At 43.7% G+C, this 25,736-nt stretch overlaps 1 protein-coding gene across 3 annotated transcripts in view; it reads left to right on the top strand.

The window, feature by feature from the left end:
* LOC142214296 (NACHT, LRR and PYD domains-containing protein 12-like) overlaps window positions 1-25,736 on the top strand; it is a 398,233-nt gene that overhangs the window by 353,317 nt on the left and 19,180 nt on the right. For 2 of the 3 annotated variants that reach the window (XM_075283206.1, XM_075283205.1), the window contains 5 exons: window positions 1,213-1,383; window positions 1,577-1,747; window positions 10,937-11,107; window positions 16,896-17,066; window positions 17,164-17,334. In XM_075283206.1, coding sequence (XP_075139307.1) covers window positions 1,213-1,383; window positions 1,577-1,747; window positions 10,937-11,107; window positions 16,896-17,066; window positions 17,164-17,334 — 855 coding nt within the window. The remainder of the gene's footprint in view (window positions 1-1,212; window positions 1,384-1,576; window positions 1,748-10,936; window positions 11,108-16,895; window positions 17,067-17,163; window positions 17,335-25,736) is intronic. The other variant, XM_075283201.1, reaches the window with a different exon arrangement.

The following is a 25,736-nucleotide window of genomic DNA, read 5'->3' as shown; positions in this document are numbered from 1 at the left end:
CCAGAAAAACACACAAATCTTATACAAGTATTTAGGTCGTGACATAGAGCACCCGATGGTCCAAATCTGCCTCCTTGAACGGAGGGAAAGCGGGACCGATCAGCCCGCCCAGGTGCTCAAGTCAGATGCTGATAGGCTGACACCAGTGTCAGTCAGCAGACCGACCACGCCTATTATTATTACCCCATATGTCTCACATATTAGTAACTCTTATGGTGAGGCACACAGGGGTTAATATGAGGGACATGATGAGGTTAATTGCTATTAATATGAGGCACATGGAGTTACTAAAAAAAAATTAATCACTCCAAATGCCTGATATTAATAAAAGAGTAACCCCAGTATGTCCTGTGTACCTGTGTTTTCTTTTTTTAGTTTCACTTTCCTGGAGCTGCTTCTCCTCTGTGCAGGATGTCAGGAGCTCGGCAGGGGTCCATTTTCTGTATAGGGATATGCCCTGCCTCTTGGGCTCTCCTCAGCCCACTCATTGGTGGGCAGAGGACAGCCAGAGAAAGGGAGGGAGGAGAGAAAGTGTCCTGAGAGTGCTGAGTGGAGCCAGATCTGCAGCTCCTGCATCATCTCCAGTGTATCAGCCACTGCTGCAGCTTCGGACATATACTTTCCCTATATTAATAGGGAAAGTATTCCACCAACAGGGGGCCCCTGCAAGTGCTGGGGCTCTGGGCAATAGCCAAGTTTGCCCCCCCCTCCAACAGTATCACACATGATAGGATTAGATACACAGCTCAGTATACAGTATCACACATGATAGGATTACATACACAGCTCAGCCAGTGGCGTAGCTACCGCCATAGCAGCAGAGGCAGCAGCCACAGGGCCCGGGACATTAGGGGCCCGGTGACAGCCGTTACCGAGCCTAATGGCCCTGTGGCTGCTGCCTCTGTTGCTATGGGGGTAGTTATGCCACTGGCTGAGCTGTGTATCTAATCCTATCATGTGTGATACTGTATACTGAACTGTGTATCTAATCCTATCATGTATGATACTGTATACTGAGCTGTGTATCTAATCCTATCATGTGTGATACTGTATACTGAGCTGTGTATCTAATCCTGTCATGTGTGATACTGTATACTGAGCTGTATATCTAATCCTATCGTGTGATACTGTATACTGAGCTGTGTATCTAATCCTATCATGTGATACTGTCTACTGAAACATCACTCACATCTCATCTTCTTATTCTTACAGCTTGTCTTATAATAATCTACCAGACACTTCCTGCACCCAGTTGGCCTCTTTAATAAAGAATAACCAGTCCCTGAAGCAACTTAAGCTGCATTGTAACCATCTGTATGGTCCTCACTTCAGTGACTTGGTGGCCGCTCTGTCCAGTCCAGACTGCAGGATTGAGGAATTAAAGTGAGTATAAGAGATGTGTACAGGAGGAGACATGTGGGGACAAGTTATACAGGGATTTTATTTTATGTCTATGAGATAAACTGCTGACTGCACCTTCATATGTGATATCTCTACTGAGCTGTGTATCTAATCCTATCCTGTGTGATACTATCTCCTGATATATCACTCACATCTCATGTTCTTATTCTTACAGTTTGAGTTATAATGCTCTTCCAGACACTGCCTGCACCCAGTTGGCCTCGGTAATAAGGAATATCCCCTCCCTGAAGATACTTGACCTGTCTGGTAACCCTCTGTTCGGTCCTCACTTCAGTGACTTGATGGACGCTCTGTCCAGTCCAGACTGCAGGATAGAGGAATTACGGTGAGTATAAGAGATGTGTACAGGAGGAGACATGTGGGGACAAGTTATACAGGGATTTTATTCTATTTTATGTCTATGAGATAAACTGTTGACTGCTGTCATGTTCATGTCTATGCCCAGACCCAGAATCTGGACTGCAGACTTCACCGCTAAGGAAACAGGGGAAGGAGACTTTCCCAAACACTACGGCGGCTGGCTAGGCCCTGCCTGCGGATGTTGGTCAGCTGTTCCCAAGCTAGCCTTGGCCCCGACAACTCCTGGCTCTCTAACACGAAGGCCTAGCCGACAGATAGGGCAAAAGCTACAGAGAGTTAGGGACTGGGGATACTAAGGTGGTCACCCCTACAGAAACCAAGGTGCAGCTGAAGACAAAACAAACAGGATGGGAAGTGCTGGACAACAGACACGCAGCACAACACAATACGCAACAGGAGAATGAGGAGAGGGACAGTGGAGACGTGAGGAAAGGGTTAACACAGGACTGGGGCAAAACAAACTGGAACACAAACCTCAGGGTAGAGTAAAGTGTGGAGGGACAAACCAGACTCACACACAAATCAACACTCACACCACTTCCTAGTCAGTTGAAATTCTAGCAAAATACTAGTCCTCCCAGGGCCACGAATTCTAGGTGGTAACCACGAAAACCGGCAACTAATGGAGCCAGCCCTCTTGCTTATACAGGCCCCAGAACCGTCCATTAGGGTGATGGTAATGATCAACACCTGAGGTTCAATCCCAAGAACTTCAAGTATATGCTGAAGGCCAGAACATACAAACAGATGGCTCCAAGGCAAGGAAACCACCAGAAGACTGGATCAAATCCCCAACAGAAACACACACAAATATATACAAGTATACAGGTCGTGACACTGCACCTTTATATGTGACATCTCTACTGTGCTGTGTATCTAATCCTATCCTGTGTGATACTGTCTGCTGAGCTGTGTATCTAATCCTATCACGTGTGATACTATATGCTGACCTGTATATCCAAAATCCCAATGAAGTTGCGACGTTGTATAAAACATTAATAAAAAAAGAATAGAAAGATTTGCAAATCCTTTTTAACCTATATTTAACCGAATACACTACAAAGACAAGATATTTAATGTTCAAATAGATAAACTTTAATGTTTTTTTGCAAATATTCACTCATTTTGAATTTGATTTCTGCAACACATTCCAAAAAAGCTGGGCAAAGGGCAACAAAAGACTGGTCCCGGGGCATGTTACCACTGTGTTATATCACCTTTCCTTGTGTGAAGGATCTCACTTTGCCAAGCCACTTGGCATACCTGCGATCACCTTTCTTTCCTTCCACTCACGGCCCGTGAGTGCCTGTTTTCATAGGATAATATGAAATGAACTTTATAAATGTTATATATTTATTAACCAGAGTGGGTCGGTACTAGCTACTAACATATACTTAAATACACGTCAATGGAAGATCAAGCAAATACAGGTAAAAGCACAATACAGAAAATTAAATAGGAATAAAAAAGAAAAACGAATACCAGAACAAATCTGTAATCCAGTTCACTGACTCCTAGACCCCAGGATACTGCCTTAAGTCTACAGCACGATGTGTCGCACATCTGCCTGGATCAGAACAAGTGAAGATAACCACTAGCTGCCTTCTTGCTGCATGAAGCAGAATCTCAGTGTGCCGCACAGTAAAAGGCTAGTGTCCAGCCACACCTTCCTTTCAGGTAGTCCCCCCTCCTCTTCCTCCACTGCAGAATCGTGAGAAAGAGGGATACCTTCCTGGTGCTGGGAAAGATGTGTGTCTGATAGTTCAATTGAGGGTCATTAGTCCTCCCTCCCTCCGTGGACATCTGCCATCCAGGGGCAATAAACTGGCTTGCCAGAAATGGCAATCTCCCATGGTATAAACATAAAACCACTGAAGTGAATTGACCACCAATGTAAACACCGCTTAAACACAACATTGCTAAAGGTACACAAGCCTAATATGAATAAGGATCAATACATCTCAAAGAAAAATACATAAGTAAGGGTCTTGTAACACTCAATAAGCATTTAGGAACTGAGGAGACAGATTGTTGAAGCTTTGTAGGTGGGATTCTTTCCCATTCTTGCTTGATGTACAACTTCAGTTGTTCAACAGTCCACACATTTTCAATGGAACACAGGTCTTGACTACAGGCCAGTCTAGTGGCCACACTCTTTTGCTACGAAGCCATACTGTTGTAACAGGTGTAGAATGTGGCTTGGCATTGCCTTGCTGAAATAAACAGGGATGTCATTGAAAAAGCCATCACTTGCATAACAGCATCTGTTGCTCCAAAACCTGTATGTATCTCTCAGCATTAATGGTGCCTTCACAGATGTGAAAGTTACCCATGCTATGGGCACTAACATACCCCCATACCATAAGAGATGTGTCATAGGCACTAACACACCCCCATACCATCAGAGATGTGCCACGGGCACAAACTCACCCCCATACCATAAGAGATGTGTCATAGGCACTAACACACCCCCATACCATCAGAGATGTGCCACGGGCACTAACTCACCCCCATACCATAAGAGATGTGTCATAGGCACTAACACACCCCCATACCATCAGAGATGTATAATGGGCACAAACACACCCCTATACCATCAGAGATGTGGCATGGACACTAACACACCCCTATACCAGCAGAAATGTATAATGGGCACAAACACACCCTCATACCATCAGAGATGTGCCATGGGCACTAACTCACCCCATACCATCAGAGATGTCATAGGCACTAACACCCCCCCCATACCATCAGAGATATACCATGGGCACTAACACACACTCATTCCATCAGAGATGTGCCATGAACACTAACACACCCCTATACCATCAGAGATGTGTCATAGGCACTAAATCACCCCCATACCATCAGAGATGTATCATGGGCACTAACACACCCTCATACCATTAGAGATGTATCATGGGCACTAACACACCCTCATACCATTAGAGATGTACCATGGGCACTAACACACCCCTATACCCTCAAAGATGTGCCATGTGAACTAACACACCCTCATACCATCAGAGATGTATAATGGGCACTAACACACCCTCATACCATCAAAGATGTTCCATATGAACTAACCCCCCCCCCCCCCCCCATACCATCAGAGATGCTGGCTTTTGAACTATGTAAAAATAAAAGAGACATGAGCGGCATCACTAAATACACAGTCCTGGCCAATATATATCCAGCATGGGTTAATCGCAATCCAAGAGCAAAAACGCGGGCATAAACGTTGCTAGTTTAAAACTTGAAAGTCTGTTAGGTGGTGCTCATTGTATATAGATTATATAAAATTAAAAAAAAATAGAGCAAAAACAGGGCACTCACCATGCAACATATGTAAAAAATGATAATCTTTATTTCACATCTTCTAAAAACTTCAGTGCATCAATACAGAGTGGATAAAAAAAACTATTCAGTGCAGTGCAAGCCTGATGAAGTGCATACTGCACAAAACAATCGTCGCTTGAATTGTTTTTCTCATCCTCTCTGTATTGATACACTGAAGTTTTCAGAAGATGCCCCATAGTGGCCCTGGTGATAGAGCCCCACATATGCGTGAATAGCCTTTAAAAAGGCTATTCAGGTGCCGCTAAAGATACATTAAACAACCCCCCCCCCCCCCGTTTTAAAATAGAACTCTAAAATATATCTATCGTGCATGGTGGCTGGGCATTCAGGGTCCAACGTCATCTTCAGCCACGCCTCCTCTTCCAGCGATGTCTTCGGGTCCTGTCTTCCTCCGGCTCTCGCGAACTGCCATTGATAAAAAATGGTGTAGGTGCATGCACAGTAGCATGCTGCTACTACTACTACTGCTGCTACTGCACATGCACCCGCGCCATTTTTTATCAATGGCAGTTCGCGAGCGCCGGAGGAAAACGGGACCTGAAGACATCGCTAGAAGAGGAGGCGTGGCTGAAGATGACGTCGGACTTTGAATGCCCGCCCACCGTGCACGATAGATAAGTTTAACATATTATTTTTTAGAGTTTTATTTTAAAACAAAGGGGGTCGTTTAATATAACTTTAGTGGTGCCTGAATAAGCTATTCACGCATATGTGGGATTCTATCAGCATAATTTTGCTGATAGAGCACCTTTAAGCCCCATAGTGCCCCTGCACACAGTATTATGCCCCATAGTGATCCCTGCACACAGTATTATGCCCCATAGTGGCCCCTACACACAGTATTATCCCCATAGTGGCCCCTGCACACAGTATTATGCCCCATAGTGGCCCCTGCACACAGTATTATGCCCCATAGTGGCCCCTGCACACAGTATTATGTCCCATAGTGGCCCCTGCACACAGTATTATGTCCCCATAGTGGCCCCTGCACACAGTATTATCCCCCATAGTGGCCCCTCTACACAGTATTATTAACCATAGTGACCCCCTACACACAGTATTATTACCCATAGTGACCCCTACACACAGTATTATTACCCATAGTGACCCCTACACACAGTATTATTACCCATAGTGACCCCTACACACAGTATTATTACCCATAGTGACCCTTACACACAGTATTATGCTCCATTGTGAACACCCATGAACAATTTTTATACTCTGGGGTATTTCAGACCATAGAGTATAAAAATCGGAGACCCAGAGGGGATAAAAACATTAAAAAAAACACTGTAATTGTTACGATCGGTAGGATATATTAAAAACTAAATGATAATAATCCTGCAGAGCCCACTGGGCTCTGAACTGCAGGGCGTACAGTTGTGAACAAGGCCCAACAGTTAACTTCACTGCAGGGCTATACCACCTACTAAAGTGCTTCTCTGATACTTCTCAGAGAAGCCGCCACTGCAGTAAAAAGCAGGCGCCTAAAAAGAATTATAAAGTCTTAGTGGTTACTTCACCACTAGACAACTAACAATGATTGTGTGCTCCCAGTAGCTTACTGGGTCGCACCACACCACAGCCACCTGCTGTGGAGTACCACAGGTAACAGCCTGCCTACCTAAGGCAGTACTCTGCCAACTAATGTATGCACAGACTTAACGCTTTGACGTTAGAGGCTAGCTAAGAGGGAATTCCCTGGGCAATTACTAGGGCAGTACTCTAAGCCCTACCTAGCTACTAGAACATCCGACAGCCCAAAACAGCCTCCTTAAAGGGATTCTATCATTAAACCATTTTTTTTTTAATTATCACTTCGGAATAGCCATAAAAAAAGGCTGTTCATCTCCTACCTTAATCAGTCGCCTCCGATCCGCCGTTTTGTAGAAATACTGTTTTTTACCGGCATGCAAATGAGTTCTTTCGCAGCAATGAAGGCAGGCCCCAGTGCTCAAATGGCAATGGGGGCATCCCCAATGCTACGAGAGAACTGTCTCTAGCGACACCCCATCTTCAGCTGCAACCACCTCTTCTGTCTCCTATCTGGGTCAAAATGCGACGCCTGCGCAGTCGGCTCTGCCAGTGAGACACCAGCAGAGCCGAGTGCGCAAGCCGGCCGGTGGCCATTTTTGGGAGGCCACTCTTGCTCTTGTAGTTCAAGTGATTCAGGAATCCAAAAGTGAGTGGTCTAACCCAATTGTATTCATACTAAAGCACAATGGTACTTGGAGGTTCTGCAATGACTTTAGAGAATTAAATGAGATTTCAAAGTTTGATGCTTATCCCATGCCCAGGATTTATGAGCTTATTGAAAAGTTGGGTAATGTCAGGTACATAACCACACTGGAACTGACAAAAGGTTACTGGCAAATACCTTTGTCTATGGAAGCCAAAGAGAAAACTGCCCTTGTTGTTCCAGAAGGTCTGTTGCAGTACAGGGTTATGCCATTTAGACTGCATGGAGCTCCTGCTACCTTTCAGAGGTTGATGGACCAGATCTTGCGGCCACATTGTGACTACGCAGCGGCTTACCAGGACGATGAGGTCATTCATAGCCCAGACTGTAAGGTGCAGGCAGTACTAGGCTCCATAAGTGATGCAGGCCTTACTATCAACCCTGAGAAATGTGCTTTAGGGCTGGAGGGAGCCAAGTACCTGGGTGCTATGTCATTGGAAAATGGGTAATAAAGCCCCAAATCAATATGGTGGAGGCAATACAAAACTGGCCAAGACCACTGACCAAGAAGCAAGTCAGAGCATTTCTTGGCATTGCTGGCTACTAGCGAAGGTTTCTGCCAAACTTTGCCTCCATTGCAGCTCCTCTCACTGACCTGACAAAAGGTGGGAAGTCAGTGATGATCCACTGGACACCAGAGGCAGAGGAGGCGTTCCAGAAGTTAAAGTTAGCTCTTTGCCAGCAGCCAGTGCTGATAGCCCCTGACTTTAAGAAAGAATTCTTTGTACAAACAGATGCCTCAAATGCAGTTCTAGGAGCAGTGCTGTCCCAGTTGGTAAATGGTGAAGAGCGTCCAGTGATGTACCTGAGCAGGAAGCTGTCCCCGCTGAGAAAAATTATGCCATTGTGGAAAGGGAATGTTTGGCCATTAAGTGGGCATTGGATGCTCTGAGGTACTACCTCCTGGGTAGAAAATTTAAGTTGATCACTGACCATGCTCCCCTTACATGGATGAAAATCAATAAGAACAGAAATGCTAGGGTTACCCGATGGTTCCCATCTCTGCAAAATTTTGTCTTCAATGTGGAACACAGGCCAGGGAAATAGCTAGGAAATGCAGATCCCCTATCAAGAGTGCATTGTATGATGGCCACAAATGACCAGCCCTCCGGTCTGGAGAAGAGGGGAGGGATATGTAAGCCGATGGCCGGCCAGGTAATAGACGGGGTGTACATCTCACCCAGACTACTAAGGTGGGTGAGATGAGAAAACTCCAGAAAGAATGTTTCTCAGTAGATAACTATTGTCTGCTGAGGGTTATTCCTCCAAAGTTCTGGTTACTGGGCTGGATTTTCAGGAATGGCAGGTAGGTTGGCAGTGGGACCTGTCATTCCACCCCCCTCCAGTCCACACTTTGGGGATGTTCCGGCAGCAGAGTCTGCTCATCAAGGGAGCTTAAGAAGTCAGCTCCAGTAGCAGACTTTGGGCAGAGCTTGGCTGGAGAGCCAACAAAGAGGTCATATTTTTGGAGCTGTGTCCTGAATGAGTCTACAGGCTTTTGATTTTTGTTATTATATGTGAGGTAACTTATTCTATGTTTAGTTAGCGCCTAGCCGGGCAGGTATTTATTTTTGTATTGTTTCCTTTTGTTGCTGCACTATATTTTTGAGTGAAAATAAAACTCTACCTTTGTTTTGGACTAAAGAAACTGGACTTGTGTGTCTATACCAGGACTAAATACTGTCATGTCACCCGCTGACCGCTATACCAGGGTTAAATACTGTCATGTCACCTGCTGACCGCTATACCAGGACTAAATACTGTCACATCAACTGCTGACCGCTATATCAGGACTAAATACCATCATGTCACCCACTGACCACTATATCAGGACTAAATACTGTCACGCCACCCGCTGACCACTATACCAGTACTAAATACTGTCACGTCACCCGCTGACCGCTATACCAGGACTAAATACTGTCACGTCAACTGCTGACCGCTATATCAGGACTAAATACCATCATGTCACCCACTGACCACTATATCAGGACTAAATACTGTCACATCACACACTGTCCGCTACACCAGGACTAAATACTGTCACGTCACCCGCTGACCGCTATACCAGGACTAAATACTGTCACGTCAACTGCTGACCGCTATATCAGGACTAAATACCATCATGTCACCCACTGACCACTATATCAGGACTAAATACTGTCACGCCACCCGCTGACTGCTATACCAGGACTAAATACTATCACACCACCCAATGACCGCTATACCAGGACAATTGTGAATAAAAAGTTTGGTCATGTGCATTACAATTTAGTAACTCCATGTGCCTCATAGTAATAGCAGTTAACCCCATAATGTCCCTCACATTAACCCCTGTGTACCTCCCATAAAAGTTACTGATATGTGAGACATGGAGGTAATAATAAAGTATCTTCATTATTAGTACCTCTATATGTCTCACATAATAGTAACCCTTATGGTGAGGCACACAGGGGTTAATGTGAGGAACATAATGGGGTTAATTGCTATTAATGTGAGCCTAGGTACATGGAGTATCTAAAACTAAATTAATCACCCCAAATGGCTGACATTAATGGCCATAGCAACCCAGCAGCTACCTGTGTTTTCTTTTTTTATTTTCACTTTGCTGGAGTGTCCTCTGCTACTTTTCTTCTGTGTAGGATGTAATGGCAGGAGCTCGGCAGGGGTCCATCTTCTGTATAGGGTTAAGCCCCGCCTCCTGGGCTCTCCTCACCCCTCTCATTGGTGGGCAGAAGACAACCAGAGAAGGGGGGAAAGCCTCCTGAGAGCGCTGAGTGGAGCTACATGTTTAACACCTGCAGGTCCGACACAGGCTGTTGTGTATCAGCTGCAGCTACACATATACTTCCGACATATACTTTCCCTATATTAATAGTATTCCCCTGACAGGGGGCCCTTCAAGTGCTGGGGCCCTGGATAATTGCCCAGTTTGCCCCCCACTAACGCTGGCCCTGACTGTTAAAGCTGGCAAAGTGCAACAACCGAGGAACGGACTGCGACCCGTCCTCTTGGCTGCAGCTGCCGCACTGTCCTAACACTCTGCTGCACTCTCCTCCTCTGTCAGCCATCTTCAATGACATCCAGGACGTCATGTGATCAGGGTCCCTGCGTCGCGACGCATATGGACTCAGGCCCCAGTCATGTAACGTCAGGGACGTCATGCAAATAGCCCTGAAGTCTGCCTGGAGAGGTAACACTGGTTTTCATATTCCCTTACCTATCCGAGGCCTCCGATCATTATACTTGGGGGTCCGAAAAGACCCCCGAGTATGATAGTGCTTGTGGGGCCCGCTGCATCACTTACCGATCCCGGCCCTTGCCAGTATGGATAAGTAAGTAGGGCCTGTTATGGGCTGGAGTAACTAAAAACAAAACAAAAAAAAAACAAAGCAATAGCGGCTGTTGCTGGGCCCCCTAATGTCCCAGGCCCTGTGGTAGCCACTACCCCTGCTACCCTGGTAGTTACACCCCTGGCTGTATATCTAATCCTATCATGTGTGATACAGGCTGCTGATACATCACTCACATCTCATCTTCTTATTCTTACAGTTTGTATCATAATGATCTACCAGACACTTCCTGCACCCAGTTGGCCTCTGTAATAAAGAATAACCAGTCACTGAAGATACTTATCCTGTGCTATAACCCTCTGTCCGGTCCTCACTTCAGTGACTTGATGACCGCTCTGTCCAGTCCAGCCTGCAGGATAGAGAAATTAGAGTAAGTATAAGAGATGTGTACAGGAGACATGTGGGGACAAGTTATACATGGGTTTTATTATATTTTATGCTCCTCTGCACCATTGTTATGTCTATGAGATAAACTGCCGACTGCACCTTCATATGTGACGTCTACTGAGCTGTGTATCTAATCCTATCCTGTGTGATACTGTATACTGAGCTGTGTATCTAATCCTATCATGTGTGATACTGTATACTGAGCTGTGTATCTAATCCTATCATGTGTGATACTGACTGCTGAGCTGTGTATCTAATCCTATCATGTGTGATACTGTATACTGAGCTGTGTATCTAATCCTATCCTGTGTGATACTGACTGCTGAGCTGTGTATCTAATTCTATCCTGTGTGATACTGTATACTGAGCTGTGTATCTAATCCTATCCTGTGTGATACTGTATACTGAGCTGTGTATCTAATCCCATCATGTATTATACTGTCTGCTGAGCTGTGTATCTAATCCTATCCTGTGTGATACTGTATACTGAGCTGTGTATCTAATCCTATCCTGTGTGATACTGTATACTGAGCTGTGTATCTAATCCTATCCTGTGTGATACTGTATACTGAGCTGTATATCTAATCCCATCTTGTGTGATACTGTATACTGAGCTGTGTATCTAATCATATCATGTGTGATACTGTATACTGAGCTGTGTATCTAATCCTGTCCTGTGTGATACTGTATACTGAGCTGTGTATCTAATCCTATCCTGTGTGATACTGTATACTGAGCTGTATATCTAATCCCATCTTGTGTGATACTGTATACTGAGCTGTGTATCTAATCATATCATGTGTGATACTGTATACTGAGCTGTGTATCTAATCCTGTCCTGTGTGATACTGTATACTGAGCTGTGTATCTAATCCTATCCTGTGTGATACTGTATACTGAGCTGTGTAACTAATCCTATCCTGTGTGATACTGTATACTGAGCTGTGTATCTAATCCTATCCTGTGTGATACTGTGTACTGAGCTGTGTATCTAATCCTATCCTGTGTGATACTGTATACTGAGCTGTGTATCTAATCCTATCATGTGTGATACTGTATACTGAGCTGTGTATCTAATCTTATCATGGATTATACTGTCTGCTGAGCTGTATATCTAATCCTATCCTGTGTGATACTGTATACTGAGCTGTATATCTAATCCTATCTTGTGTGATACTGTATACTGAGCTGTGTATCTAATCCTATCATGTGTGATACTATACTGAGCTGTATATCTAATCCTATCCTGTGTGATACTGTATACTGAGCTGTATATCTAATCCTATCTTGTGTGATACTGTATACTGAGCTGTGTAACTAATCCTATCCTGTGTGATACTGTATACTGAGCTGTGTATCTAATCATATCATCTGTGATACTGTATACTGAGCTGTGTATCTAATCCTATCCTGTGTGATACTGTATACTGAGCTGTATAACTAATCCTATCCTGTGTGATACTGTATACTGAGCTGTGTATCTAATCCTATCCTGTGTGATACTGTATACTGAGCTGTGTATCTAATCCTATCATGTGTGATACTGTATACTGAGCTGTGTATCTAATCCTATCTTGTGTGATACTGTATACTGGGCTGTGTATCTAATCCTATCCTGTGTGATACTGTATACTGAGCTGTGTATCTAATCCTATCATGTGTGATACTGTATACTGAGCTGTGTATCTAATCTTATCATGGATTATACTGTCTGCTGAGCTGTATATCTAATCCTATCCTGTGTGATACTGTATACTGAGCTGTATATCTAATCCTATCTTGTGTGATACTGTATACTGAACTGTGTATCTAATCCTATCATGTGTGATACTGTATACTGAGCTGTATATCTAATCCTATCCTGTGTGATACTGTATACTGAGCTGTATATCTAATCCTATCTTGTGTGATACTGTATACTGAGCTGTGTAACTAATCCTATCCTGTGTGATACTGTATACTGAGCTGTGTATCTAATCATATCATCTGTGATACTGTATACTGAGCTGTGTATCTAATCCTATCCTGTGTGATACTGTATACTGAGCTGTATAACTAATCCTATCCTGTGTGATACTGTATACTGAGCTGTGTATCTAATCCTATCCTGTGTGATACTGTTTACTGAGCTGTGTATCTAATCCTATCATGTGTGATACTGTATACTGAGCTGTGTATCTAATCCTATCCTGTGTGATACTGTATACTGGGCTGTGTATCTAATCCTATCCTGTGTGATACTGTATACTGAGCTGTGTATCTAATCCTATCATGTGTGATACTGTATACTGAGCTGTGTATCTAATCTTATCATGGATTATACTGTCTGCTGAGCTGTATATCTAATCCTATCCTGTGTGATACTGTATACTGAGCTGTATATCTAATCCTATCTTGTGTGATACTGTATACTGAGCTGTGTATCTAATCCTATCATGTGTGATACTGTATACTGAGCTGTATATCTAATCCTATCCTGTGTGATACTGTATACTGAGCTGTATATCTAATCCTATCTTGTGTGATACTGTATACTGAGCTGTGTAACTAATCCTATCCTGTGTGATACTGTATACTGAGCTGTGTATCTAATCATATCATCTGTGATACTGTATACTGAGCTGTGTATCTAATCCTATCCTGTGTGATACTGTATACTGAGCTGTATAACTAATCCTATCCTGTGTGATACTGTATACTGAGCTGTGTATCTAATCCTATCCTGTGTGATACTGTATACTGAGCTGTGTATCTAATCCTATCATGTGTGATACTGTATACTGAGCTGTGTATCTAATCCTATCCTGTGTGATACTGTATACTGGGCTGTGTATCTAATCCTATCCTGTGTGATACTGTATACTGAGCTGTGTATCTAATACTGTCCTGTGTGATACTGTATACTGAGCTGTGTATCTAATCCTATCCTGTGTGATACTGTATACTGAGCTGTGTAACTAATCCTATCCTGTGTGATACTGTATACTGAGCTGTGTATCTAATCCTATCCTGTGTGATACAGTATACTGATCTGTGTATCTAAGCTTATCATGGATTATACTGTCTGCTGAGCTGTATATCTAATCCTATCCTGTGTGATACTGTATACTGAGCTGTATATCTAATCCTATCTTGTGTGATACTGTATACTGAGCTGTGTATCTAATCATATCATGTGTGATACTGTATACTGAGCTGTGTATCTAATCCTATCCTGTGTGATACTGTATACTGAGCTATATAACTAATCCTATCCTGTGTGATACTGTATACTGAGCTGTGTATCTAATCCTATCCTGTGTGATACTGTATACTGAGCTGTGTATCTAATCCTATCATGTGTGATACTGTATACTGAGCTGTGTATCTAATCATATCCTGTGTGATACTGTATACTGAGCTGTGTATCTAATCCTATCATGTGTGATACTGTATACTGAGCTGTATATCTAATCCTATCCTGTGTGATACTGTATACTGAGCTGTATATCTAATCCTATCTTGTGTGATACTGTATACTGAGCTGTGTATCTAATCCTATCCTGTGTGATACTGTATACTGAGCTGTATATCTAATCCTATCTTGTGTGATACTGTATACTGAGCTGTGTAACTAATCCTATCCTGTGTGATACTGTATACTGAGCTGTGTATCTAATCCTATCATGTGTGATACTGTATACTGAGCTGTGTATCTAATCCTATCCTGTGTGATACTGTATACTGAGCTGTATAACTAATCCTATCCTGTGTGATACTGTATACTGAGCTGTGTATCTAATCCTATCATGTGTGATACTGTATACTGAGCTGTGTATCTAATCCTATCCTGTGTGATACTGTATACTGGGCTGTGTATCTAATCCTATCCTGTGTGATACTGTATACTGAGCTGTGTATCTACTCCTGTCCTGTGTGATACTGTATACTGAGCTGTGTATCTAATCCTATCCTGTGTGATACTGTATACTGAGCTGTGTAACTAATCCTATCCTGTGTGATACTGTATACTGAGCTGTGTATCTAATCCTATCCTGTGTGATACAGTATACTGAGCTGTGTATCTAATCTTATCATGGATTATACTGTCTGCTGAGCTGTATATCTAATCCTATCCTGTGTGATACTGTATACTGAGCTGTATATCTAATCCTATCTTGTGTGATACTGTATACTGAGCTGTGTATCTAATCATATCATGTGTGATACTGTATACTGAGCTGTGTATCTAATCCTATCCTGTGTGATACTGTATACTGAGCTGTATAACTAATCCTATCCTGTGTGATACTGTATACTGAGCTGTGTATCTAATCCTATCCTGTGTGATACTGTATACTGAGCTGTGTATCTAATCCTATCATGTGTGATACTGTATACTGAGCTGTGTATCTAATCCTATCCTGTGTGATACTGTATACTGGGCTGTGTATCTAATCCTATCCTGTGTGATACTGTATACTGAGCTGTGTAACGAATCCTATCCTGTGTGATACTGTATACTGAGCTGTGTATCTAATCCTATCCTGTGTGATACAGTATACTGATCTGTGTATCTAAGCTTATCATGGATTATACTGTCTGCTGAGCTGTATATCTAATCCTATCCTGTGTGATACTGTATACTGAGCTGTATATCTAATCCTATCTTGTGTGATACTGTATACTGAGCTGTGTATCTAATCATATCATGTGTGATACTGTATACTGAGCTGTGTATCTAATCCTATCCTGTATGATACTGTATACTGAGCTGTGTATCTAATCCTATCCTGTGTGATACTGTATACTGAGCTGTGTATCTAATCCTATCCTGTGTGATACTGTATACTGAGCTGTGTATCTAATCCTATAATGTATTATACTGTCTGCTGAGCTGTGTATCTAATCCTATCATGTGTGATACTGTATACTGAGCTGTATATCTAATCCTATCCTGTGTGATACTGTATACTGAGCTGTGTATCTAATCCTATCCTGTGTGATACTGTATACTGAGATGTGTATCTAATCCTATCCTGTGTGATACTGTATACTGAGCTGTGTATCTAATCCTATCCTGTGTGATACTGTATACTGAGCTGTGTATCTAATCCTATCCTGTGTGATACTGTATACTGAGCTGTGTATCTAATCCTATCCTGTGTGATACTGTATACTGAGCTTTGTATCTAATCCTATCATGTATTATACTGTCTGCTGAGCTGTGTATCTAATCCTATCCTGTGTGATACTGTATACTGAGCTGTGTATCTAATCCTATCTTGTGTGATACTGTATACTGAGCTGTGTACCTAATCCTATCATGTATTATACTGTCTGCTGAGCTGTGTATCTAATCCTATCCTGTGTGATACTGTATACTGAGCTGTGTATCTAATCCTATCCTGTGTGATACTGTATACTGAGCTGTGTATCTAATCATATCCTGTGTGATACTGTATACTGAGCTGTGTATCTAATCCTATCCTGTGTGATACTGTATACTGAGCTGTGTATCTAATCCTATCATGTATTATACTGTCTGCTGAGCTGTGTATCTAATCCTATCCTGTGTGATACTGTATACTGAGCTGTGTATCTAATCCTATTGTGTGTGATACTGTATACTGAGCTGTGTATCTAATCCTATCCTGTGTGATACTGTATACTGAGCGGTGTATCTAATCCTATCCTGTGTGATACTGTATACTGAGCTGTGTATCTAATCCTATCCTGTGTGATACTGTCTGCTGATACATCACTCACATCTCATCTGCTTATTCTTACAGTTTGACTGAGAATGATCTATCAGACACTTCCTGCACCCAGTTGGCCTCTGTAATAAGTAAAAACCAGTCCCTGAAGATACTTAAACTGTCTTGTAACAGTGTGTCTGGTCCTCACTTCAGTGATTTGGTGGCCGCTCTGTCCGGTCCAGCCTGCTGGATAGAGGAATTATAGTGAGTATAAGAGATGTGTACAGGAGGAGACATGTGGGGGACATTATATTTATATACTTATATAAGTTATACATGGATTTTCTTCTTATTGTTACAGTTTGGGCAGTAATGATCTACCAGACACTTCCTGCACCCAGTTGCCCTCTGTGATAAAGAATAACCAGTCCCTGAAGAAACTTGGCCTGTCTAGTAACCTTCTGTCTGGTCCTCACTTCAGTGACTTGATGGACGCTCTGTCCAGTCCAGACTGCAGGATAGAGGGATTATAGTAAGTATAAGAGATGTGTACAGGAGGAGACATGTGGGGGATAGGGTTGAGCCGATCTTGAGATTTTAGGATCGATTTTAAAATCCGATTTCCGATCATTTTCCATTCGATCTTGATCCCAATTCCGATCCTAATGTGTCAATGGGATTTTTTCTAAGATCGTTTTCAAAAGCTAAAAAAAGTTACCCCAAAACACATACAAGCTCTTAGAATGCATAGAAAAATCAAGGGAACACTTAAATGGCAATAAAACATTGTTTTTTAATCACTACACAGCGTGGAGTCCAAAAATTGAAGCACATGAGCCTCTGAAAAATTGTAACCTATTGGTCAGCAGGATATATTAAAAAAAAATAAACTAATATCCTGCGGAGCCCTCTGGGCTCAGAACTGCACGGCATGCAAGTGAGAACAAGGCCCGATAGTTATGCGCACTGCCGGGCTACACCCAAACTAAAGTGCTTCTCTGATACTTCTCAGAGAAGCTGCCACTGCAGAACAAAGCAGCCGCCTAAATGAATACAAAGTCTTAATGGTTACTTCCCCACTACACACACTAATAATGACCGTGTGCTCCCAGCAGCTTACTGGACCGCACCACACCACAGCTAACTTCAGCTGTAGTACTATAAGTAGCAGACTGCCTCAGGTAGGAGTTTCACAATATAACCAAGGGAAAGGGAACCCACAATTTTAACCCATAAGGGAATTACTGCCAACTAATGTCTTGTACAGACACAGAGAATGTGAATATTGACGCGCACACACACACCTAGAGCACCGGATGGCCCAAACCAGCCTCCTTAAATAGAGGGAAGGCGGAACCGATCAGCAGCCCAGGTGCTACAAGCCAGACGCTAATAGGCACGCCTATCGACTGCAAGGGGATTAACCCTATGCATGCTGGACTGAGCCGAAATAGCAGGACATGCTGCGACTGTGATATCATGGCCGCACCTGCTGCACAATACTAATACCTATACAAAAAAAAAAAAAAAGATGTGCAGGCGGAGCTACAGAAAATCAATGAGACATTTTGTAACAACATGGATTTCCTTATAATGCCGTATCTGCCAATGGTGTGTTATAGCCCTTCTCTATCCAGGACTTGTTCATCTTTATGAAACTCAGGTGATAGACATTGTCAGCAGAGAGTCTTGTCCGAAGATTCAGTCGTTCTGAGAAGACACTAGCTGCAGGACAGGAATATAACCTCACGGCATACTGGGCAAGTTCAGGTCACATTTCCAGCTTTGACCCCCAGTAGTCCAGCAGGAAAGACTCTTGTGGTAAGATGTCTATGTTCATTTTCATATAGTCTTGCACCTGCAACAAAAAATGCTGTCTCCGGTCCGATATCTCTACGTTTAATGTTGGTGTAGTAGGCCTCAACAAAGACAGCCAAGTATTAGCCATTATGCCCACATTTCCGTTGCAACAGGCTGTGCTTCTGTCTCTGAGACCACCACGGCATCGTGAAAGGTGTGCAGGAGTTGGACATGATCTTGACTCACTGCTTTCTGTAGGAAATGTGTCCATTAAGTCGTCCAACAGTGTTTGATGGTACATATCGATATCCCTATAAGCCTGTGGTGTGATGGAAATGAAGCCCAGAACTTTATCCCTGAAACGAGCATGTTTTTGACATGTTTATCTTCCAGAACACAATTTAGCATGAAATGACACGTGTGTCAATGTACCTGGTGGCGATTCATGATTGTCCAACTCATCTAAGCTCACTATAGTCTCTTCTGCATCCCCCATCCACGCACAATGCCTGTTGACTGGGACTGCTGGAATGACTCCTTCTCAGTCACATCAATCTCCTGATCAAAATCCTCCTCCTCCTCCTGTGAATAAGTACCCACAGAGGCTATTCGAGTCTGTAACCCAGTCTCCAACCATTGCCTGATCCATCCAGCCCTGGAGTCATGGTGGCCATGGTGGTCTTCCAAGTCCTGGCTGTCTTCAAAGAAAATCTCCTCTTCCTCCTCTGTTGCACACGTCTGATCCCTCAAAGTTATGAGGCTGTCCTTCAATGTGCACAAAAGTGGCACAGTCATGCTGATGCTGGTGTTGTTTGCGCTGACCACTTTTGTGCAGTATTCCAGACACTGAAGAACCAAACAGACGTCATGCAGCTGTGCCCACTCCGCAGCCATAAGATACAAAAGGGAGACTCTGAGCGCTCTGAGTGCAGTATTTATAGTGTTCAGCAGGGTACTGAAGTGAAAGGTAGATAAAAGCCAGTCGGCCTCTCACCTGGAAGGGTTGTGAAGTAGTCACAACCACTGATAACGTTTGGCTGGTGTTACAGGTGAGAGTGGCAGCAGAACCAACAACCACCGATAAACGGAGAGATAAAGACCACAAACCCAATGTTTGTGTTGGGTCTGCGCTCGCTGGAAAAATGATATTGGGACCAGATCGTCCAATGATTTCAGTTTATTGAAGTAGGCACTACTTCAATAAACTGAAATCATTGGATGATCGAGTCCCAATATCATTTTTCCAGCGAGCGCAGACCAAACACAAACATTTGGTTCACAGCCATAAGATGGAGGTTTACCGGGGGGAACATTTGTACGTCGGGCCCCTCTCGGCATCAAAAGATCGATTATTGCTGGCTTCTGTTCGACAAACCTCTACAACATATGCAATGTCGATTTCCACCTGGTGGGGACATCACATATGAGCCTGTGAATGGACAAGCGGTGTTTGCGCTGAAACTGAGCCATGAGAGATGAAGCTACCTTGGACCATTGTATATGGGCACACAATGTTCGTACTTTGTCAATCAGGGGTGCAAGATCGGGATAGTGTTTCAAGAATGCTTGTACCACCAAATTGAATACAGGAGCAAGGCAAGGTATATGCGTCAATGAGAACAAATTCAGGGCCGCCACCAAATTTCTACCATTGTCGCAGACCACTTTGCGGACCAAACCATAACTCAGTTTCACCAATTATAGCTTTTTTGATGTTTTCTGCAGTGTGACTCAGTTCCCCTAAACTAATTAATTTCAGTACTGCTTACTGCCTTCGCCCGCTAGCACGCCAATACAAATGAGGTGCATTTCCAGACGCATAATTTGGTGGAGGTTCTGGTGTGGAACTCATTCCGGAACTGTCAGGAAATGAAATTTCCAAATTTGTTGAAGGGGAAGTTGGAACTCCCAATGACTTATGAACGACCCTCCTTGGTGTTGGAAGAACAGACGACAAACTGCCGTCAACATTCTGACAAGGGTCCAAGGGGCAACACAGTGGCTCACTGCAATCTTACAGCACTGGAGTCCTGGGTTCGAATCCCGCCAGGAACAACATCTGCAAGGAGTTTGTATGTTCTCAATGTGGTTGCATGGATTTCCTCCCATTCTACAAAAAGACATACTTAAATTTAAAAAAAAAAAAAGTACTTTGTGATCCCAAAAAGTTGACCCAATGTGCGGTCAGAGATAGGTAATGGCCCTGCCCATGCTGGCTAGTCCACGTGTCCGTTGTCAAATGCACACATCCACTAACGGATTGCTTTAGGGCACACTTGATCTGTTGCTTGACATGCTCCTGCAAGTCAGGGATCGCCTTTTGTGAAAAGTAATGGCGGCTGGGTACAACATATTGGGGTCCAGCATGGGCCATCAAAGAGAGAAAAGCCTTTGATTCAACAAAGCCGAAAGGGACCATTTCCAAAGCCAGTAGTTTTGAAATACTGGAGGTAAGCAGCTTAGCACACTCATGTGTGGCTGGATAGGTTTTTTTTCCTTTCCAATACTTGTTGGAGGGTGGGCTGAATATTAGAGCCAGAAAGAGAGGAACATGTTGGAGCAATTGGCATGCGGAATTCAGATGTGGCTCTTTGGCCAGTGGTTCCTGTAATTCTTTTATACAAATTGCTTGACTGTTGCCCAGCACTGCTGCCTGGCGCACATGAAGTTGGTGTGTACGTGGCACTGGCATTGGACAAGTAGGTTGAAGAATTAGCCAAAGCTCGTGGTGGGCTAATGTTCACAGGCACATCCCTCTCTTCACTTTCTTGTTGATTAAATATTTTAAAAAGGTATGAGTGTACAGATTTCAAATGCCTAGGCATAGCATTTGTATTGAGGTGCCTAGTGTCTTTTCCTCAGCTAAGTGACTGCTTGCAAGTCTTGCATATCACCCTCGTTGGGTCATTTATCTTTGGTGAAATATAACCAGACAGTTTGTTTGGAGCCTTTCTTTTATGGATTAGCACTAGAGATGAGCAAACACCATTCGATTGAATAGGTATTCGATCGAATATCAGGCCGTTCGGGATATTCGATTCCAATCGAATACAAGGCCGCAAACGCAGTAAAAATTTGTGTCCCCTCTCACCTTTCCTGACGCTTTTTTTACACCAATAACTGTGCAGGGGAGGTGGGACGGGAACTATGACAATGTAGGCAGTGAAAAAAAATTGAAAAAAACCCATTGGCTGCCGAAAACATGCGACCTCCCATTCATAAGAATGGCCGCTACCATATTCGTGTCATTTCAGTTTTGGAGTGATAGGGAGAGCTTGTTCTCAGGGCGATAAAGTGCTTTCATAGCTTTGGTTAGGCAGGAAATAACAGCTCTTTTCAGAGCTTAATAAATCATGCAGCGTAGCAGCAGGGGACGTACGCGAGGAAGTGGACGTGGATATTCCGCTGGGTATCCAATCCACAGTCCAGGTACTGGAGAGGGGTTGCCAGCAGTGCCCCTCATCAGTAGCAGCAGGGGACATGGACGTGGATATCCAGTTGGGTATCTAGTCCACAGTCCAGGTACTGGAGAGGGGCTGCCAGCAGTGTCCTTCGTCACTATGAGCAGGGGACATGGGCTAGGATGTGGATACCCAGCTGGATATCCACTCCACAGTCCAGGTACTGGAGAGAAGCTGCCAGCACCAAATTTACTCTTCCTCCTCATCCTCCTCCTCCTCCTCCTACAACCCCAGCTCCTACTTCTGAATGTGATTTTTTTTTTTTTTGTTTAAACATATAAATAAAAATTCCATTACCACCCCACCCCCACCCAGGGGCTTGCAACTCAATTTTTTAGGGCTCCAGCCAAAGGGCCTGCAAAATAATTTTTTAGGGCTCCCCCCAAGGGCCTGAAAACTAATTTTTTTAGGGCTCCCACCAAGGGCCTGAAAATTAATGTTTTAGGGCTCCCCTGAAGGGCCTGAAAAATAATGTTTTAGGGTTCACCCCCAAGGGCCTGAAAATTAATGTTTTAGGGCTCACCCCCAAGGGCCTGATCTAATTTCACCAAAAGGGCCAAAAAATAATACACTGCTGCTGCATGGCTCTAGTCACCCCAAGGGCCAAAAAAATTAAACACTGTTCCTGCATGGCTCTAGTCACCCCAAGGGCCAAAAAAATTAAACACTGTTCCTGCATGGCTCTAGTCACCCCAAGGGCCAAAAAAATGAAACACTGCTGCTGCAAGGCTCTAGTCACCCCAAGGGCCAAAAAATAATACACTGCTGCTGCATGGCTCTAGTCACCCCAAGGGCCAAAAAATGAAACACTGCTGCTGCAAGGCTCTAGTCACCCCAAGGGCCAAAAATGAAACACTGCTCCTGCATGGCTCGAGTCACCCCAAGGGCCAAAATCACTGCTGGTGCACTCACTCCAAGGGCCAAAAGCACTGTATTTTAAAGCCTCTACTCACTCCAAGGGCCAAAAACACTGCTGGTGCAAGGCTCTACTCACTCCAAGGGCCAAAAGCACTGTATTTTAAAGCCTCTACTCACTCCAAGGGCCAAAAACACTGCTGGTGCAAGGCTCTACTCACTCCAAGGGCCAAAATAACTGTATTTTAAAGGCTCTACTCACTCCAAGGGCCAAAAACACTGCTTTTTAAAGGCTCTACTCACTCCAAGGGCCAAAAACACTGCTGGTGCAAGGCTCTACTCACTCCAAGGGCCAAAAGCACTGTATTTTAAAGGCTCAACTCACCCAAAGAACCAACAAATCTCTGCTGTTGCAAGGCTGAACTAAGTTAAAGGACCTAAAACTCTGCAGGTAGAAGGCTGAAGTCGTCTGAAGGGCCTCAATCACTGCTGGTAGCTCAGCTTAAGGGCCTGTAACTTAATTTGGAAGGGCTCATGTTAAGGGCTAGAATTTTGGAAGGTCTTACCACATCTCACACACACACACACACACACACACACACACACACACACACACACACACACACTCAAAATAACAGTTAAGAGTGAGGGCTTTTGAATTTCCCATTGCCTATTCCATCTGTGGTTGTCATGGGCAACGTGATTTAAAGGGGTGCTTGATAATGTTTTTTTAGCTTAAATTTGGGTTTGTGTCCATCCATTTGGGGAGTAAAGAAGGTTTCCATGTATTTTCCCACTTTGATAGAGGTTTTTTTGAATGTGGAAAGTGTGTAGTTGTTAGGCTGTGATAGTGGGGTAATAGAGGGTTTTTGGTGTGTTAGATGCCCCCAGACATGCTTCCCCTGCTGTCCCAGTTGCATTTTAGAAGTGTTGGCATCATTTGCTGAGGTTTAAAAGTGGACATGGTGACCCTCCTGAGTGGAATGGTGGGATCCCCTGAAACAAAGCATTTTCTCCCATAGACTATAATGGGGTTCGATATTCGTTCAAATAGTTGAATACTGAGCGGCTATTCAAAACGAATAATGAACATCGAATATTTTACTGTTTGCTCATCTCTAATTAGCACTTTTAGGCGCTTTGGGTCGCACAATGCAGGTGGGAGTAGTGTTTACTGGTCTGTGTGTTATAACTGGGATTTGTGCATTAATTGGAGGACGTTTTGGTGGCACTGGCAAACGAACATGAACCTCATCATCAGAACTAGTTCTCTGATCCTCTTCACGTGTAGACCAAGTTTTGTCAACATAGTCATCATCCACTGGCTCTTCTGAACAATCTTCCACACTAACACATGGACTGGCCTGGATGATGGTGAAGGCAGTGTGGAATTTGTGTTTCATCATCGTCAGAAGGCAGCAATATGTCTGTGAACTTGGACATTGAATGATCAAATAATGCAGCAGATCCCTCAGCTTCTGCCAAATTTGTTGGACAGGTTAATTTAGAAGGGGGTGAACTGGATCCCCATTTAACATTTTGCACAGCAGATGACCCAAAGTCGTTCAGTGGAATATGAGGAGGAATTCCTTCCAGAAGAAGATGCTTCTAAATATGAAGTAATTAGTTGTCTGTGTACTGGCTTATCAGCATTCAGAATACCTGATTCGCCATGCAATGCTGATGCCTGTTTTTTCTCTTTCACGGCAGGTGGTTGAGCACTGGCCAGAGTATCTCTGTTGTGTCCTTTTACTTTTTTATATTTGGGAGGCATGTTTTTTAATAAAATAATAACTTTCAAGTGAAAAAGCAGTTTTTATTTAGTTGAGTGACTGGAGAGTTCCCCTTTTTTGATGGGAACAGCCTCTCTTTTTTAGAAAAAAACAAACAAACATATATACGTTTTTTCAAAGGTGTATATACACTCACCGGCCACTTTATTAGGTACACCATGCTAGTAACGGGTTGGACCCCCTTTTGCCTTCAGAACTGCCTCAATTCTTCGTGGCGTAGATTCAACAAGGCGCTGGAAGCATTCCTCAGAGATTTTGGTCCATATTGACATGATGGCATCACACAGTTGCCGCAGATTTGTCGGCTGCACATCCATGATGCGAATCTCCCGTTCCACCACATCCCAAAGATGCTCTATTGGATTGAGATCTGGTGACTGTGGAGGCCATTGGAGTACAGTGAACTCATTGTCATGTTCAAGAAACCAATCTGAGATGATCCCAGCTTTATGACATGGCATTGCATTATCCTGCTGAAAGTAGCCATCAGATGTTGGGTACATTGTGGTCATAAAGGGATGGACATGGTCAGCAACAATACTCAGGTAGGCTTTGGCATTGCAACGATGCTCAATTGGTACCAAGGGGCCCAAAGAGCGCCAAGAAAATATTCCCCACACCATGACACCACCACCACCAGCCTGAACCATTGATACAAGGCAGGATGGATCCATGCTTTCATGTTGTTGACGCCAAATTCTGACCCTACCATCCGAATGTCGCAGCAGAAAACGAGACTCATCAGACCAGGCAACGTTTTTCCAATCTTCAATTGTCCAATTTCGATGAGCTTGTGCAAATTGTAGCCTCAGTTTCCTGTTCTTAGCTGAAAGGAGTGGCACCCGGTGTGGTCTTCTGCTGCTGTAGCCCATCTGCCTCAAAGTTCGACGTACTGTGCGGCGTTCAGAGATGCTCTTCTGGCTACCTTGGTTGTAACGGGTGGCTATTTGAGTCACTGTTGCCTTTCTATCAGCTCGAACCAGTCTGGCCATTCTCCTCTGACCTCTGGCATCAACAACGCATTT

The sequence above is a fragment of the Leptodactylus fuscus genome, chromosome 7 (assembly GCF_031893055.1).
Source record: "Leptodactylus fuscus isolate aLepFus1 chromosome 7, aLepFus1.hap2, whole genome shotgun sequence".
NCBI classification, from domain to species: Eukaryota; Metazoa; Chordata; class Amphibia; order Anura; family Leptodactylidae; genus Leptodactylus; species Leptodactylus fuscus.
This window is presented reverse-complemented; position numbering and strand designations above follow the sequence as displayed.